Source organism: Sorex fumeus, unplaced genomic scaffold, assembly GCF_029834395.1.
Source record: "Sorex fumeus unplaced genomic scaffold, SorFum_2.1 ptg000128l, whole genome shotgun sequence".
Lineage (NCBI taxonomy): Eukaryota > Metazoa > Chordata > Mammalia > Eulipotyphla > Soricidae > Sorex > Sorex fumeus.
Window position 1 is genome coordinate 26,444,056 of NW_026606185.1, and position 18,238 is coordinate 26,462,293.

An 18,238-nucleotide genomic window follows, 5' to 3' on the forward strand; every position below is an offset into this window, starting at 1 on the left:
CTGAGGCGAGGCCAACTTAGGTAAGCGGAACTTACAAAAGGACAGGCTGGAGGGACAGACCGGCCAAAAAGGTGCTCGCCTTGAATGTGCGTGTGCCCCGGGCACCGCCAGGGGAGCTCTCTGGAGACAGCCCTGAGCACTGCCGGGTGTGGCCGCAGCACACACCCTCTCAAAAACCCAGACCCCGAAAGGATGGAGACTGCGTGAATCCTTGGACACAAGGGCACAGTCACCAGATTCACACACCCGAAGAGGAGTGGCGGCAGCTGCGGGTACGCAGCAGGTTCTGAATTTTATTCCAGGGGCTGGAGAAGCAATGCAGAGGCTCAGGTGCTGGCATCCCGCCCACCCTATTCTAGTCCCGGAGTGCTGCCACAGGTCACTCCTAGGAAGAGATTTTCCTCGGGCCTGACCACGCCCAGGAAGAGATTTTCAGTTCGGAAGGATGTCTAGAGATGGAGAGGTGGCTGGTGAGTCACCACTGTGTGAAAGTGTCTGATGTCACCATGTTGTATAATCACAGAGGGCAAATGGTACATTTCATGCTATGTCTGTTTTACCGCCCTGAAAAAATTCTAATGGAAAGGAAAAAACAGGACCCAAAGTGGAGCCTCATCCCTGAAGAGCTTGACCTGAGTGCAGACAGAAGCTGCCTCTGACTTCCTCCTTCAGCTGATGAGAGAGCTCCAGCCTGCTCCACGGCCCCACGGCCCCTCACAGTCTCCCTCACAGTCTCCCTCACAGCCCCCCTCACCCACAGCCCCTCACAGCCACCCACACCCACAGCCCCTCTCAGTACCCCGTACCCTCACATACTTCACAGCCCCACACCATATCCCTTACATCCCCACAAACCCCACATCCCATCGTACCGCCACTGCCCCCCCCCCCACAGCCCCTCAACCTCCCACAACCCGCCCCACAGTTCACACATCCCCTCTGGGGGATGCTGTGTAGAGCAGAGCCTCAGGTCTGTGCCCAGGAACACACAAGGTTTGTTCTCCACCAAGTTCGGCCCCCTCTAGGATGGCTAGGAAGTTCCCTGGGGAAGCACGTTGAAGGAGCACCCTGAGGGAAAGCTGAGGGAGAACTGTGAAGGAGCACCCCAGGGAAGCACAGGATTCCAGACCAGGCTGCGGTCCTGCCTCAGAATAGGCCTCTATGGTGCTGAGACTTCGTTCAGGCTCTGTGGTCTTTTGAAACCCGCTTTTCCAACCCAATTGGGTGAAAGTTTCTTTGGCAAAATAAGCTTTTACTGGAAAATAAACTTTTTAGCTATTTGAAGCCAAAAAAAGCCTTCTTTCAAATGGAAAGCGCGTCTCTTCTTCTGAAAGAGACTTGGAGGGAAACTCATCGGAATTTGAAAGGGGCAGGGAGTGAAGTCCTGCCGCTCCCCCACCAGGCCTGGAAGCGCTGTTTGACCTTCACAGGTCTCCTGAGGGGCCTTTGAAGACCCGTGATTTCCTCTAATTGGAGCATGGGTCCTTCTGGGGTGCCACAGCCTCGAGGCAGGTGGCTTCTGTCTCAGTCTGTGGCGGCCCGCGGGCAGCCCCCCAGCCCTCTCTGGTCCCCGCCAGAGTAGTCAGCTGTGGGTTCTGGAAAAGGAGGGATGTGAGGATGCGCCTCCGGGTTGTCGCACAGAAGTTCCCGTGACTCCTTCCCTCACACTTCCTTCCTCGGTGGCCATGTGTGATCCATGCCCAGGTTATGTCCAGCTCTCAGTTTCCCCCTCTGTAAATTGAACAATGTTTTGAGCAGTAAATTCAAACATAATTCTTTAGGGGGGGGCGCCACACCTGGCAACCCTCCCTTAAAGAATGTGTTCCAGCCCTTTGAGCCTCCCTGGCCCCAAACACATAGATAGCCAGCAAGCCCTCAGCGGATTGCTTAGCATGTAACGTCTGAGGGATAGAGGAGCAAATCATCCTGGGTCTTCCTTGATAGTTGCCTAGAAACTGTGAAGACCAAGTTCTAATGAAACCAGCATCACCCAAGGCTGGCTGAGACTCTCCATCTCAATAGCCAGTTCTTTCTCTTTGTTTTTCGGGCCACACACAACGATGGTCAGGACTTACTCCTGTGCTCAGAGATCATGTCTGTGGGCTCAGAGAACTCCATGGAATGCCACACGGTCTACTGTGTGCAAGGCAAGTGTCCTTCTCATTGTACTATCACTTCAGTCCTCTCAACAGCCAATTCTAATGGTCAGTAATTTATTTTTGGATTCATTCATTCATTTTGAGATCCACTTGTTGTTTCAGTTTAGGGTTTCAGGTGGTCAGAGCTTATCCCTTTATTTAAGGTACAAAGAAGGAAGTAATCCTGGACAGCACGAGTAACCCCCCCCCCCCGACCCTGCACACATGCATGTACAAACACACACGTGCACACACGTATACACATGCATGCATGCACACAAGTATGTGCACAAACATGTGCACACACACATGCACACACATGCGCTTACTCCTACTGGGACCACTGAATCATGCTAGTGACTCACAGACACATCTATGCGTGTGCAAGAAAGCACAGATGTGAGGAGAACACATGAACCACACAGATGGTGGCCCCAGGAGGAACGGGGTTTTCCCTGCCTCATCCTTGAACAAAATAATTTTGTTGTTGTTTTTTTTTTTTTGCTTTTTGGGTCACAACCTGGCAATGCACAGGGGTTACTCCTGGCTCTGCACTCAGGAATCACCCCTGGCGGTGCTCAGGGGACCATATGGGATGCTGGGAATCGAACCCGGGTTGGCTGCGTGCAAGGCAAACGCCCTACCCGCTGTGCTATTGCTCCAGCCCCGAACAAAATAATTTTATTCAAAGACTTGTTGGTATAGATGTGTGACTGGGGCCTGTCAACGTTTTAGCCTGGGCTGGCGTTGCCCTTCCGGGAGCTACGCACAGTTTGTCTCTGGAGAAGAACACTCCTTTCGTCCCCCCATCCCCCTTTGCTCTGACCTCGGAGCACAGGCAGGCAGGGCACTTCGGAGCTCTTCCACTTTCATTTCTGGCCCCTGAGGCTTCCCCATCCATGTGTGGTGGGTCTTCCATTGTGTTTATACCACTCATGCTTTTGATTAAAGGCAACAGCCAGACTGTTGGACTTTTATGCACCTTGGTAATGGTCTTTTGATGATTATGAGGCATTAAACTGTGGAACCAATTAATTTTGGTGCCTACCATCTAGCTTCAGGTGAGTCTTGACACATCCTGGCACCTGACAGGCTTCCGTTTTCAAGTACTTCCATCCCAGTCAGGAACAGAAATCTCCCAGGCCAAGCTGGGAGCGAGGACCAACTTGAGCTCTCTGGAGAGACAGAGCGAAGGTTTGAGTCCACTTTTGCCATCCATGGTGGTTGTAAGGTCCGACTTATCTCTGCTCTGTAGAGACAAGTGAATAGTGAGGTACATTGTGTGGGGGGGAGTGGGGTGCAGGGGTGACCAAAGGACTCTTTGCAGGGGGCCCTTCTGGCTGGACTAGAGTGATTTCACCTGGAGGGGCTGATCAGTGCCCCTTCTGGTATCCAGGAAACTTCCCTGATTTGCTCCTTGGCCCTCTCCCTGGCTTGAGTTGGACCCACCCTCCTTCTGTTTGGTTCCCAGAACCACATAGCACCTGTGAATCATGAGCACCGATGGGTGGTCCTGGTGGTCCCTGGCCCCAACAGCACCCACCGAGCAGTACCTCATCTCAGGCCCTAGCACTGAGGTGCCAGTCCTTGACCCCTGAGCACCACTTGGGAGCGCCTCAATAAATTAACAAACAAGATGGCAGCTGATTGCATTCACTTACTGAAAATAAATGACTTTTGGAAAACAATGGTTGGAATAGAGTATATCCTGCCAACCACCTCTGTTAATATCTTTTCCTCCCAGAATTGCTTCGTGGCACACTGACACCATTCAGATCTCTGATATGGGCCTTTGCCGAAGACTCCAATAGCCGTAGAATCACCTCGCTTCTGAGTGGATCTTTGTGCGGTTTTGGCACAGCTCTTATGCTGCATACTCACTTTGGAAGCCTTTCCTGAACAGCCCGGTGTAATTAGAACTGTAGTTGCTAATTATGTATATGCTGAAGCAGATGCACTAATAATATATTTTTAAAGGGCTGCAAAGGAGTTGTTAAAAAAATTAAAATACCTCCCCAGACGCTGACAGCGCACCACCCAGGGTGTATTGTCTTTCTTTCTCCTTGGGTGCCTGAAGGTATGGGGACTGTACCCCAGAACTTGGTGGCAGTGGCCTGCAATGAGCAGGGGGCAGCAGGGGGGCGCTAGGGCCTGGGCCATGGGAGGTCACAAGAGGCCAAGTCTCAGCCACAGCCCTTGGCCAGGACAGGTGAGGGAGATGTCACCTGTGGGAGGTGCTGGGGAACAGGAAGCCCCAGATGAAGTGATAAGTGAGACTGGCTCTGCAGACTTCTGAAGCTTCCCCACCCGCTCCTGAGGCCTGCTGACACATATTAGAAAGGAGGAGGACAAGCTTTGCAGGGAGATTACCTGGGCTGTCACCCTGGCCCTCCAGCTGCCTGACTCTGTCCAGGTATGCCCCAGAATGGGCAGTGCTGCCCTCAGCGGGGAGTGGACTGATGATGAGGTGGGCTTTGGGGTGTTAGTAACTTTGGTGCAATTAGAGGACAATTTCTATTTGTTGACTTAGAGAAGGCAGACTTTCAGGAGGAGGCCCAGAGTGAAAAAAAAAATCTTTTTTTGCAGAGGGGGTGCAGGTCAAATACATTTGGGGGCCTCTGCTCTAGTCAAAGGAAATGAAACCAGATGCATGTGGTTTTCTGGCTCAGGTCAGGCGCTCTGAGGATTGTGGTATGAGCTTTAGTTCTGTGAATGAAAATCATTTTTACTATATAATTTTTCCCCCAGTACCTGGTCTACATCGAGGTTCTAGATCGCACTTGAGTATCTTAGCAGCTGTATTGAGATACAGGTTGTGCGCCATCCACGGCCTGTGTACTGCTCAGTGCTTTATAGTAGATTCACCAAGTCGGGCAACTATCTCTGCTCTCTCACCTTGCTTTTTTTTATTTCCTCTTGGCTTTTGGTCATACAGGGCATCGAACCCAGTTCTCATGTATACACACGGGAAGCACTTTCCCTCTGAGTTGCATCCCTGGCCCTACCACTGTCTAATTTTAGGACTTTTCATCACTAAAGTCCATGGCCATTAGCAGTCACTCCCCAGTGTCCCCCACTGCTCAAATCACTAGGCAACCACTAATCTCTGTCTCTATGGATGTGTCTAGTCTGGACAGCTTATATAATTGGAATCACATCTTGTGTGATCTTTTGTGACCAGCTTCTTTTGCTTATATATTTTTCAAAGTTCATGTTGTAGCATGTATCAAACTTCTTTCCTTTTTTTGGCCGAATAATACCACATTTTCTGCCCCCCAGATATTTGAGCTTCTCTTTAGTCTGATTGTTATAAATTATGCTCCTGTGAACGTTTGAGTGCTTGGTTTTGTGTGAGCATACATTTTCATTTCCCTTGGATTATATCTAAGAGTGGAATTACTGCTTGTGGGAAATCATGTATTTATTTTGCTTTGAGACCATGTCCAGCGGTGCTGGGGCTTCCTCCTGATTCTGTGCTTGAAGTTATTCTCAGCAGTGCTGGAGAGACCATGTGCCTCTGGGGATTAAAGGGGGGTCTGCAGCATGCAAGATTAGCACCTTAACCCTGTACTTAACCCTGTACTTAACCCTGTACTATCTTTCCAGGTGAGGGCTGCATTTAATACTTTGAAGCATGTTGTGTCAATGTATTTTATGTGCTTATTACACACACACACCTGCATATAAAGTGTTTTAAAACCAGTGAAATGCAAATCTGCTATGTTCTTTAGCAACCTTATCACATTGGTGACCACCTATGCATCAGCTGTTTGTTAATTAACTCCTGATGTCAGAGTAGGTTGAATTTGTACAAACAGGCCTTCCCTGTCGCATCTCTTTAATTGAATTGGGTCTTGAGGTGCTTAGTAATGGTTACCATAGGCACCTTCTTATCTGTGTCATTTGGGATTATTTCCAACCCAACCAAAAGGGACAAATTGGATGTTGAGATTGGCTTCAGAACAGTATCATCCAGAACTAGTTTCAGATTTGTTTGGCTATCAAATTGTTTCTCTGCTCTAACAATGATTAAGTGTTACATAAATATTATGTAGGCAAACTTAGAAAATTGAAAATGATTCTAACCTGTTTCATGGGGAGGGGGGTTTGATATAAGATATGACTTGAAAAAAAAGCATTCTGTAGTTCAAAAGAAATTTGAATACCCATGGTCTTGAGTCTAGTTTCTTATATGTAACTAAGGGTAAGACCCTTCCCTTAGGGATGGGACCCAACAATCTGTAATGGTGACATTGTACCATCTAAAATATCAGTATATACAGTTTTGTAAAAACACACAGAGGGTGTTGTTGTAACATGCACATACAGCTACCATTTGGGGTGAGATTACAATGCAATTCTCTCTGTCTCTCTGTCTCTGTCTCTCTGTCTCTGTATCTGTCTGCCTCTCTCTCTCTCTCTCTCTCTCTCTCCTTTCTCCTATCTGTGGTGAAGGAATTACAATGCAACAATGAAACACTGTTTCTCAGAGGTGACCCCAGGTTTCTTTTGCCCCAGGCATACCTGAGGCTGGGGCAGGTACTGGATGTGACTGCTGCAGACTTACCGACCTCCCTCCTATCTCTCAGAGGCGTTTCAACTTGTTCTAGGAGGTGGAGGGGGGCATCGTGGGTTGTCATGTTGGGGGAATGACATGATGGAAAGGTGTTTTGTAATATTGCAGGGTAGCATGGGTGAGGGTGGGGGTGGTTATTAAGTCCTGCCAACAGCCTGTCTCTGAGCAGCCCTAAATACTAATGACCTCACACCTTTGGTCTCCCAGGATTTGATGGGTCTCATAAGAACCTTGAAACCAAAGTAAACTCAGGCAAGCCAAGTGTCTATATTTCCGAGAACTTTCAGAGTGACTTTTGTGAGTTGTACGAAAATATGTCGAAACATCTTTGAACAAGCGGCTGACAATTATTAGGATATTGGTTTTAACTTGCTTTTTGTTTGAATCATCGTTTGGAGATGTTATTATTTTGTGTTTGGGGGCGCACCTGGCATTGCTTGGGACCTCCTCCGAGCCCTGTGCCCAGAGGTTGCTCCCAGTGGTGCCCGAGTGCTCGGGAATCGTGTGGTGTTGGGGATGGAACCCAGGCCTCCTGCATGCAAAGTGTGTGCTCAGCTTGGTGAGCTCTCTCCATGCTCCGTGGAAGATTTTGGAAATAGCCAGGTTGAAAACAGTCATTTCCCTGCTGTCTTGTCTGTTCCTTCTTTGTCCTGTGGGGCTTCACTCAGCAGTGCTGAGGGTGGGGGCCAGGGGCAGAAGCACCCTGACTGACTTACTCAGATCAGACCCTACACAGCCTGTCTATAAAGTTTTGGCTCTCATTTTTGGTGCTCGGGGAGCCACGTAGAGCTGGGGGACCTCGCTCGTTCTAGGCATGAGTGCCACGGCTTGAGCCATCTCCTGGTCCCTTGGTCTTTCTTGTTTTGTTTTGGGGCCACAGCCAGAGGTGCTCAGGACTTACTCCTGGCTCTGTGCTCAAGGAACACTCCTGGTGGAACTCGGGGGGGACCATATGGGTGCCGAGGATTGAACCTAGATCAGCCACCTACAAGTGCCTTACCCAAGATACTGTTGCTCCCGCCCCTTCCCTTTGTTTTTCTTGCTCTAAGTGGTTCTCCTTTTCTGAAAGATCCTGTCCCTCCCCTCCCCTCCCCTCCCCTCTTCTCCCCTCCCCTCCCTTCCCCTCCCCTCCCCCTCTCCCTCTCCCTCTCCCTCTCCCTCTCCCTCTCCCTCTCCCTCTCACACTCTCTTCCTGCCCCTCTCTCCTCTTTCTCTCTCCTCTCTCTCACACTCTCCTCTTACCCTCTCTCCTCTTTCTCTCTCTCTCTCTCTCTCACACACACACACACACACACACTCTCCTCTTACCCTCTCTCCTCTTTCTCTTCTCTCTCTCTCCCCACCATCCCCCCGCCCCCAGCTGAGGACCAGCTGGGGACCAGACCAGCCAGCTGAGGACCCCTTTGCTCAGAGGCACTGCAGGGGCTGATGGTGCAGACAGGAGACTCAGCAGCTGCGCCCCCTGGGGTGATGTGCCCTTCCCTGAGCACGTGAGACCCATCTTTCATCAGCACCTTTTCTGCTGGACAGAGGCTTAGGTTGGGTTCCATTCTAGATGGAACCCAGAACTAAGCACGTTTCTTGCAAAAGCATCTCCAGGCCATTTTGCTGTAAGACTGTAGCTTCTTTCAAGAGTTGACAACTGACTTTTCGTTTCCAGCTGTGAAGTGACATGTATTGGCATAATATAATTTGCATCTTTAGTAAACACAATCAGATTTGATTTCTGATGAAGTGACATCTGGGATCTTAGCCAAATGGTACCAGAACAGTGTTATGTGACCGACTTACTGGATCCTTCTAGCAAGTCATTGATGCTGGGACATCCTTAGTGTCAAAGTTTCACTGAGTGCTGGTGGGTATGTGTATCAGAGGTGCCCTGAGCACCCTGTGAGTTGAAACACCAACATTTTTGCAAAAGATGCTTGAAAGAAAGCACAATTTTTTTGGTTATATAGAAAGAGGGTTTTCTTTTCAGGGCTCTTTTAAAGTAATAATAAATCAGTTTACTAGTGACAGATTGTGTTTGGCGGGCACACCCAGTGGTGCTCAGGGGCCATACCCGGTGGGGTTTGGAGGACCATATGTGGAGCTGGGATCCGAACTATCGGCACTGCTGCAGCTGCATGCAAGGCAGTGCCCCAAACACGGTGTTATCTTTCTGACCACTAAAGCAAATACATAGAGATATATTTGCTTTCACATTCTTTCCTTATTTATTTATTTTTAAATTTTTTAAATGAATCACCGTGAGATACAGCTACAGATTTATAAACTTTCGTGATTACGTTTCAGTCATACAATAGGGGCCACATCCAGCATGCTCAAAGGCCACCAGCATGATGGTTGGTGGTTCCCGGGGTCAACCTCGGGGCCTTCACGTGGGAGGCAGGAGTCCTACTTCTTGAGTCACCTCCCAGCATCAATGGATTGAACATTACTCCAGAATAGAAGGTGAGAGGCAGGATATAAAAATCACCACCCCAGCCTTTCATGCTGAATCCTGATTGTGCCCTGCAGGACTCTTCCGCTCCTAGCAGAGGAGACTGAGAGATGAGGTCCCTTAGTCTCTGAGTTGAAGTGGGCACTGTCCAGCCCCAAGTGCAGGCCTCTGTACCTGTTAGCCCTGAGGTGATCTGTGCCTGGTGACTCCCTGCCCTGGTAATTCTCAGTCCCAGAAAAGGACTCGGGCTGCTGGCTGCAGACCCAGGAGCACTTAATGCCGCTGGCGGTTCATGAGTCCCTCCCCCTGCCCCCACCAACACTCCCTGACTGGCCCAGCCCCTGACTCTTGTCTGTCCACAACTAGAAATTGGAAAGTATATGGCACCTAGGCCAGGAATCTGTGCAAGCTGAAGCGTGTCCTGGCATCTCTGTTCATGGTTGGTCTAGCTGAGACTTCGTTCTTTGTGACTCCTATTATTGCAAAGTCAAATACATTTTGTCAAAATTCCAGCCTTAATAGCATTACCAACCCCATCTGGGGTGCTCACTGCTTGCAGATCACTTGCTCAGAAGAAAGGTGTCCATGTAAAAAAAAAGAGTTTCATCCAGGCCTTCCAGCCTGAGAAGGGGGTGGCCTTCTCCTCCTGCCCATGGTCATCCTGCTCTTGGTTTGGAGCAAAGGGTCGATGAGGGCTGGCTGGGAAAATCAAGAGGATGACAGGATGGTCAGGGGTCAGGGGAGAAGGAATCCTGTGATGTCAAAATCCCAGATAGAAAATAATGAAAGCGTGAGTAGTTTTGGGCTCAGGGATGTGACTCAGTGTATGTGGCAGTCCGTGGGTCTGGTGTCTGGCTCTACTTTTTTGTGGGGTGGGGGGCCAGACCTGGCAGTGCTCAGGGGTTATTCCTGGCTCTGCACTCAGCAATTACTCCCAGAGGTACTTGGGGGATATGAGATGCCAAGGATCGAACCTAGGCCGGCCACGTGCAAGGAAAACACCCTCCCTGCTGTGCTATCGCTCTGGCCCAGGTGCCTGGCTCTATGGCGCCCACAACATCACTGGACAAGGCCCTCGCCACGACCACCACCATGAAGCTCTTTCCCTCCTAGTTTCCACCATAGACAAATATCTCTGTCCATCCATGTGGACGTGGAGCATCTGGAAGGGCCCACTCTGTCCACGTGACATGTGCCTGGTGGGACTCTCTGCTTACCTGTTGTGTTGCTAGGCACAGCTGTTGCTCCACTGGGGAAATGAGCATCTCCAAAGACCCGAGGAGACCCCGTGTGGCTCAGCCCATGCGACTCAGCCCGTGCCCTGTCCCTGGGCACTGCTTGACTCTGCGTCACTGGGGTTCGTGGTTTCGGTTGGGCAGATCGAGGGCCCCTCTGTGGTCCAGAGTACACCCACTGGGAACTGGTGTCTGAGAAAGCATCACCCGGGCAGGGCACGTGCTGTCCAGGCAGCCGTGAGCACCCCTCCTCAGGCACTGGGTAGCTGGCCAGGAACCTGTGGGTGAGAGCCCCACCCCACCTCCTTAGCACATTGTCTGGGGCGATTCTGCTGTGTCTGGGTGAGGTTGAAGGTCGGTGGGAGAAGAACCCACGAACCCAAACAGATAATACGTGTGTGGGTGTCTGGCGACTCCGGGAGCAGGTCTGTATGGCCGGCCTGGGTTTCTGCCAGCGGGCATCAGCACTTTCTGAACGAGTCTGCAGTCACTGTGACCCCAGCCCTAGGCCCTGTGCCCCGGGCCCCTAACTTCCCCACCCCAGGGCATGACTCACAGCCCAGGGAAGGGTTTCCAGGGTGTCGCGTCACAGGGGGAGAACAGCTATGACCAGGTGGCATGTGGATTCTCTCAAAGCCTCTATCTTGTTTCCAGGAAAAACTAGAATTAAAAAAAAAATACATTAAACAATATAGATAGGAAGATAGATAGTAGTTTAGGTAATAGGGTTGTAATGATGTTCAAGTGGACAGTATTGAGGTCCAGTCACTGCCCACCCCCTGCTGTGCTCACGACGCCCCTGTGTCCCCGTGTCAGCTGTCAGACACCCCTCCTCCCCTGCCTCAGTGTTTGCTGACTGACACTCATGGGTCTGGTCATCGTGATTACTGTAGCTGAGCACCCCAGACCCTCCACCTATGCATGTATTACTTCTCCTCAGCCCTGACCCCCAACCTGCATTCTCAGCTGCTACCCCAGGTTTCTTACCTATTGCTGTCGTCCGACCCCTTGGTTTGCGTCTCTGTAGACCGCAGATGAGGGAGGTCATCTTGCGTTTGTCCTTCTGTCTCTGACGGATTTGGCTTGACATGATCCCCTCCAGTTGCATCCGTGTTGCCTCAAGCTGCAGTAACCCCATCCAAAAATGGAGAGAGTGGGCCAGAGTGATAGTATAGTGGGTAGGGCACTCGTCTTGCATGCGGCTAAACAGAATTCAATCCCCAGAATCCCATATGGTCCCCTGAACCTGCCAAGAGTGATCCTTGAGTGCATAGCCAGGAGTAAGCCCTGAGTCCTGTAGGGTGTATCCCCTCCCCCCCCAAAAAAGAAGACATACGTAATTTTGCAGTTCTCACTTAGTGCTGGGGAACTGTCTCCTTCTTCACTCTCCGGAGCAAGATCTGCCTTCTCTCTCTGTGTGTCAGACTGTGGTCTGCCTCTTCCTCTCACCTGGGTTCTCCAGGTTCTCTTTGGTGGAAAGGAGACAGCTCTTGTTCGGGAAGAAGGGGCTGCCAGGTTTGCCCCGCAGTTTGCTGATGAAGCAGAGTCTGTGCTTGGAAGACTAGGAGTATGTCCTTCTGCCGGCCCAGTGCGGGGCCTTGGACATGACTCGATTCTTGGTGGGTCATCCCTCTGGCTCCTTAGAACCCCTGGAGCTCGTCAGAGCCTCTCACCCCTCGGCCACAGTCGAAGCTATAAGCCGGATCTCTTTGGGGGAGGGGGTCTGCAGATGGAGGAAGGCTTCTGTACTGTTTTATTTGGTTTTGGGAGTGTACAGGCTCCTGGCTCTGTGCTCAGGGATCCCTCCTGGTGGGACTTGGGGGACCATATGAGGTGTCAGGGATTGAACCAGTGTCGCTCACTGCAGGGCAAGTGTGTTATCTCTCTGTGTGATCTCTCCAGCCTGGCTTCTGCAATTTCTAGTACTCTTGGTTGGGGAAGTGGGATGGTGTGTGTGTGTGTGTGTGTGTGTGGTGTGTTAGGTGGTGCTGGTGAGGGGCTGCAGCAGAACCCTGTGCCAGCCTTACTTGCCATGGTGCTGAGGTCGGGGGCACAGGCAGACCTAACTCGTGGGCCACCTTTGACCCTGGTGGTGCCCACTGTTGGCTCTGCTCCAGGTCACCCCATGCAGTGGGCTCTAGATCAGCTGGCTGCCAAGGGATCCATGTCCTAGTTCTCCAGTCAGCTGGGACAGCATTGAGCTCAGAGTCCGGCTTTGATGCGACTCTGGCACAGCCCTGCCCTCCTCTCCCCTGCCATCGCGAGAGCGGCTGAGAGGTGACCTGGGACAGTCTACCCTTGCCACACTCGCTGGGGGCTTTAGAGCTGCCGACAACTCGGCTGGCAGTTGAGCTCTGAAGGCCTTTCCGCTGGCCCTGGGCCTTCCTGGTCATTCAGTGTGGACAATTGACTATCGATAGGGGGATTCTTTTGGAGGAAGTTTGGGGCCACACCCTTTGGTGCTCAGGGGCTGTTCCTGGCTCTTTGCTCAGGGGTGACCCCAGGCATGCTTGGGAACCATTTGTGGTGCCAGGGTTGGCTGCATGCCAGGCAAAAGCCTTACCCTTGTTCTGTATCCTTCAGGCCCCTGGGCCCACCCTCCTTTGGAGCCCCCCAGGGCCTCAGACTCACTGTCCTGTCCACAACCACATGCTTCCCTGCGTACTTTCTTCTCCTCCAGTGACCTTTCCTTGGCCCCTGGTGCATGTGGGTGCACGCCCTGGGCCGGTGCTGGCCAGCACACAGGGTCTGTGCTTACACGGGAGCTGTGACCAAATGATGTGCTGACTCACTCGGACCCACTGGGCAGATCCTTCCTGGGGCCACACACACGGGCCAACACGGCATTCTAGGCCAGAGTCCGGTGTGCTTAGAATAATGTTTCCTAATGCCTCTGGGGCTGAGGGTGGCAGACAGGTGCTGCCACGAGTGCCAGCCATGGCCGCTTCTGAAGTGTTGGTGGCCCTTGCGGTTATCAGGCCAGGCGGGACCCTGGCCTCCCGAGGGCTGAGGACTAGGCGCACTCCTGGCTCCTCTGCGGGGCCCCTGGCCTCCAGCTCTGCATCCCCTGCTCCCCTCAGTACTGCTGGATGTGACCCTGTACCCTGCCCCAGTGCAGCTAGGTGTAGTCACTATTAAGAAAAAAAAAACAACCCCAGAGCAAGAGAATACAGGACTATTCAACACCTGCCCTGCACACTGCTGACCACCACTAGCTCTCCAGCACCTCGGAGCTTACCAGGGTGACCCCTGAGCTCCATCTGGAGTGAGCCCTGGGCACAACCAGGCCCCCAAACCCTTTTCCTCCCCACTCCACCCCCCAAATCAAGACAATAGAAAAAACCAGCAAATCTCATTTTTTAAAAAATGTAATAAGAACAAGTGGATTTTTGGGTTTTAGATTTGTTTCACTTTAAGGAGTCCAGACCTTTATTTATTTCTTTTTTTCTTTTTTTCTTTTTGGATCACACCTGGCAATGCTCAGGGATTACTCCTGGCTCTGCATTCAGGAATTACTCCTGGTGGTGCTCAGGGGACCATATGGGATGCTGAGAATCGAACACGGGTCAGCCGCATGCAAGGCAAATGCCAAATATCACTCCAGCCCCAGGAGTCCAGGCATTTAAGCCTCTGTGTGTGTGAGCTCACACACATCTGTTCAAATCATACAGGATTTCAGATATGCTTTTCAAAAACAAATGCTTATAAATGTGTGGAAGGTAAATGGTTGTAATTTGGTTCTTTTCCAAAGAAGCACCTATGTTTTTCTGCATGGAAATAACTAGATGCGGCTTTTTCGTTAGAATGATTGGACTGTTTTTTGTGATTCAGTCTGTTTTTCTTGGGCGAGCACCTTGGTCTGAGTGTTGGTCCAGGGGTCTGGGACCAAAGGGGCCTTGGCGGAGGCTGATGTGTTCACTTGGGGGTCCACTTAGCTTTCCAACTGCATTGTGACCAGCTGCCCCTGGGGTGAGAAATGGGTAAGCCCTGGACACGCTGGAAGGATGGTTAGGGAAATTCTCTGGTTGTTCAGTGGGAATCTTTGGAGCCACCAGAATTCCCTCACACTCCTCCTGCATTTGGGGTCATCCCCTGGGTCCCCACTGTGGTCTGTCTTATGCCAGTTCCAGACAGGCCAGGGTTGGGGTGCATGTGCTGGAGTGGGCGGCTTGACCCTAGAACTCAGAGATGACGCACCTGCCTTTGGCCGTGGCTGGGGTTCTGGAGTGCATCTTTGAGCTCCTGGTGGGCCTGTCAGGATCACTGGAAGTGGGGATCCCGGCCGCTGCATAGCTGGCTTTAGACACTTTGGTTGCAGATTGTGTAAAACATTGTCAATTAGTTGTGCTTTGAAGATGTATGAAGGAAGGTTTGACAGCGTGGGCTAGATTTCCATGGATTTCCGCCTGTGGATAAAATTATTCCTTAAACAGTTGAGCTGTGCATACTTAATTGCTGTTTCTTTTTCTTTTTCTTTTTTTTTTTTTTTGAGCATGGGGTCACGCCTGGCTGTGCTTAGGTTTTATTCCTGGCCAGAGAAATCGTACAGGGATTCAGGTGCATGCCTCACAGCAGCTTACCCAGGCTTGATCCCCCACCAAATAATTCCCCAAACACTGCTGAGGTGCGGCCCTTGGGGTACCTGACCACTGCCAAGGTAGCCAGGGGGGCCTGCCACTGCAGTGACTGAACAATAACGTGTGCTTGACCCTCACCTCAGTGCTGGTCCTGATGGCCCAGAACTGTCACGCAGGGCCCTTGGGTACTGCTTCCCCACCCAGCCCCTTGCAGTTGGAATAAATAAATTAGAAAACAAGAAAAGGGGAAAATATCCAACCTAGTTTTAGAGTCGTTGGTCAGGAAAAGTGCACACAAATCAACAACGTCCATTTCGTTTGCTCTTCTCTTGATTATAATTGCATGTTTTCATCTACATTTTGCCAAATGGAATGCAAAATAGACTTCCACTTTTCATTTGTGTACCGTTTTTCTCAAGATTTCTTTTCTCCACCCTCCTCTGCCGAATCACTGTCTGTGAAATGAGGGTTCTGGTGTGAGGGGCTTGCTGGCCGTACTCCAGGTCCTCAGACAACTCTGGGGTCTGTTTTGGGTTCAGTCCAGGGGAAGCAATGGCCCTGCAAAATCTGAGCAGGTGGTTTGAGATTATCCCACACCAGAAGATTTCAGCATCATTTTCCCATCTGCATTCATTCTGGTCTCTGAGGTCTCCAGAGGAATCATTTCTCTCTTGTCTCTGGTTTTTGAAATCACTGCCATCCAGAGAACAGAAATTGTTTGCTGTTTTGTTGCATCTTAATGATTTTGAGATTTTATGTAATGTGATTTTTTAAATTTAATAGGTATCCATTAACTAGATTCAGACCTCTTTGATATTCAAATACTTGGCAATATTATTGAATGCTGTAGGGAAAAGTAATACAGAGTGCTGTTATATGTTACAGTTTCACAATTGGCTCTTTGTTTTTTCATCCTTGGAGGCAGTGCCCACAGCAAATCGGTCACTTCCGTAATCATCACACAGTACCCTATCACTGTGTGGAACTGTGGTTTCCAGCCACTGGTCTGCCAGTGTAAAGAGGTTGAAAACTACTGGTGTGGAAGATATAGTGGAGGACCAGCAACAGTATAGCAGGCAGGGTGCTCTTCTTACAGGTGGCTGACCCAGGCTTGAGTCCTGGCACCGCAGATGCTCCCCTAAGCCCCACCAGGAGTGATCCTTGAGCACCACCAGGTGTGACCCCCAAATAAGACTAACAAAAAAGAAACATAGGGAGAATCTCAGGATCCAGCAAGGCAGGATAGGCTGGCATATAGGGCCAGCGCAGCCTCTGCAAGATAGCCTTTGTCCAATTTTCCTGTAAACCAGACTTTCTGGGTTTTTATGAGTGTGTGTGTGTGTGTGTGTGTGTGTGTGTGTGTGTGTGTGTGTTTTGGGTCATGCCTGGTGGTGTCTAGGAGTCACTCCCAGCAGTGCTCAGAACCATAAGGCGTGAGGTACCAGGGATTGAACCCGGGCTTTCAACATGCACTCTTGCATGTTAGGCTGTTTCTTAAGCTCCTAATGGATTTTATGTTTTAGAATAGTTTTATATTTGCATTTAGGTCCATTTTATGTATGTGTGGGTTTGGGGGTCACACCCAATGGTGGTTAACGGATACTTCTGGCTTTGTGTTTGGGGGTTGCTCCTGGCAGCATTCGGGGGAACCATCAGTGCCCAGAAATCAAATCAGGGCCTCCTTTTTCTTTTCCTTTTTTTTTCTTTGTTCTTTTCCCTTTTCTTTTTCTAACTTTAAACTGTGGTTTACAAAGTTGTTCATAATGCAGTTCTTTTTTAAATTTTATTATTTTAGAGCATTACAATGCTGTTCATGGTTGGATTTCAGTCATACAGTATTCCAACACCCATCTCTCCACCAATGTACATTTCCCAGTACTAATGTCCCCAGGTTTCCTCCCATCACCCCCCAACTCCCCACCCTTGTCTGCCTTTACTGCAGGCTCTTTTCTTCTCTCTCTCCCTCTCTCTTTCCTTTTGGGCATTGTGGCTTGTGATATTGATACTGAAAGATTATCAAGAATATCCCTTACCTACTTTTAACCCGCAGATCTTGTTCGTGTGATTATTGCCAGCTATTATTGTCATACTGGTCTCTTCTCTATCTTACCTACCCCCAGCCCCACACATACTTGTGGTTAGTTCCAACCCTTGATCAGTCCTCTTGACCCCTGTTTACCCTGGTCATGGATATTATTCTTCTACTTTGTGTGTGTATGTATACATAAAGGTAAAGGTAAAGGTAAAGGCCCTCCCGTTGATCGTCGATTTGCTCAAGCGGGCCCAGTAACGTCTCCATTGGAGACTTTGTTGTTACTGTGTTTGGCATATCGGTAGCTTGCCGGGCTCTCCGAGAGGGGCGGAGGAATCGAACTTGGGTCGGCCATGTTGGCCGCGTGTAAGGCGAACGCCCTACCCGCTGTGCTATCGCTCCAGCCCCATACCACAAGTAAATGCAGTCATCCTATATTTGTTCCTCTTCTTCTGACTCATTTCACTCAGCATGATACTCTCTCCATGTCCATCCATTTATAGGCAAATTTCATGGCTTCATTTTTCTTGACAGCTGCATAGTATTCCATTGTGTAGATGTGCCATAGTTTATTTATCCATTTATCTGTTCTTGGACACTCAAGTTGCTTCCAGATTCTGGCTATGATGAATAGTTATAATGCAGTTCTTTTGGGTTGTTAGTGTTACAACACCAGTCCCACCACCAGTGTGGCCTTCCCTCTTTGTCTGTGGTTTCCCACCCACTCCAAGCCTGCCCCCTTAGCAAGGACAAGATAATTTATTTTATATTGCTCATTACAACAAAATGGCAAATAGAATTATAAAAATATAACTGAGTAAAAGAAAATTCATGAACACCTTTTTAAAAATATATTGTAATGGTGTTATGTCTCACAGTGTTGTTACTAAAGACATTGAGGATTTACTGACTGTTTCTTGTTGAGCCTCCTGTGTTATTGTTTTCACTTACTGGAACTTCTGGGCTTCTATGCCTCTCTCCTATCTGATTTGCTGTGCTCTGACTAGGCTGTCAGTACTGTGGAATTTGGAAGTGTTGCATGGCCACACATGTGGCCTCATGTTCCAGTTGCTCAGGAACTTTCAGCTCACATTTGCCCTCTCTCTGCAGACGTCGCCTCATCTCCCAGAGATCGTCCCTGGAGACCCTGGAGGATATTGAGGAGAATGCCCCTCTACGGAGGTGAGTTTCAGTGTTGGGTTTAAGACAGGTAAGAGGCCTAGAGTATAAAACAGCA

General features: G+C 50.0%; 1 protein-coding gene across 1 annotated transcript in view; it reads left to right on the forward strand.

Annotated features, from left to right (window-relative positions):
• The window catches only part of CABLES1 (Cdk5 and Abl enzyme substrate 1), a 108,973-nt gene that overhangs the window by 32,137 nt on the left and 58,598 nt on the right, over positions 1–18,238 (forward strand). The window contains exon 2 of the mRNA XM_056137991.1: positions 18,112–18,183. Coding sequence (XP_055993966.1) covers positions 18,112–18,183 — 72 coding nt within the window. The remainder of the gene's footprint in view (positions 1–18,111; positions 18,184–18,238) is intronic.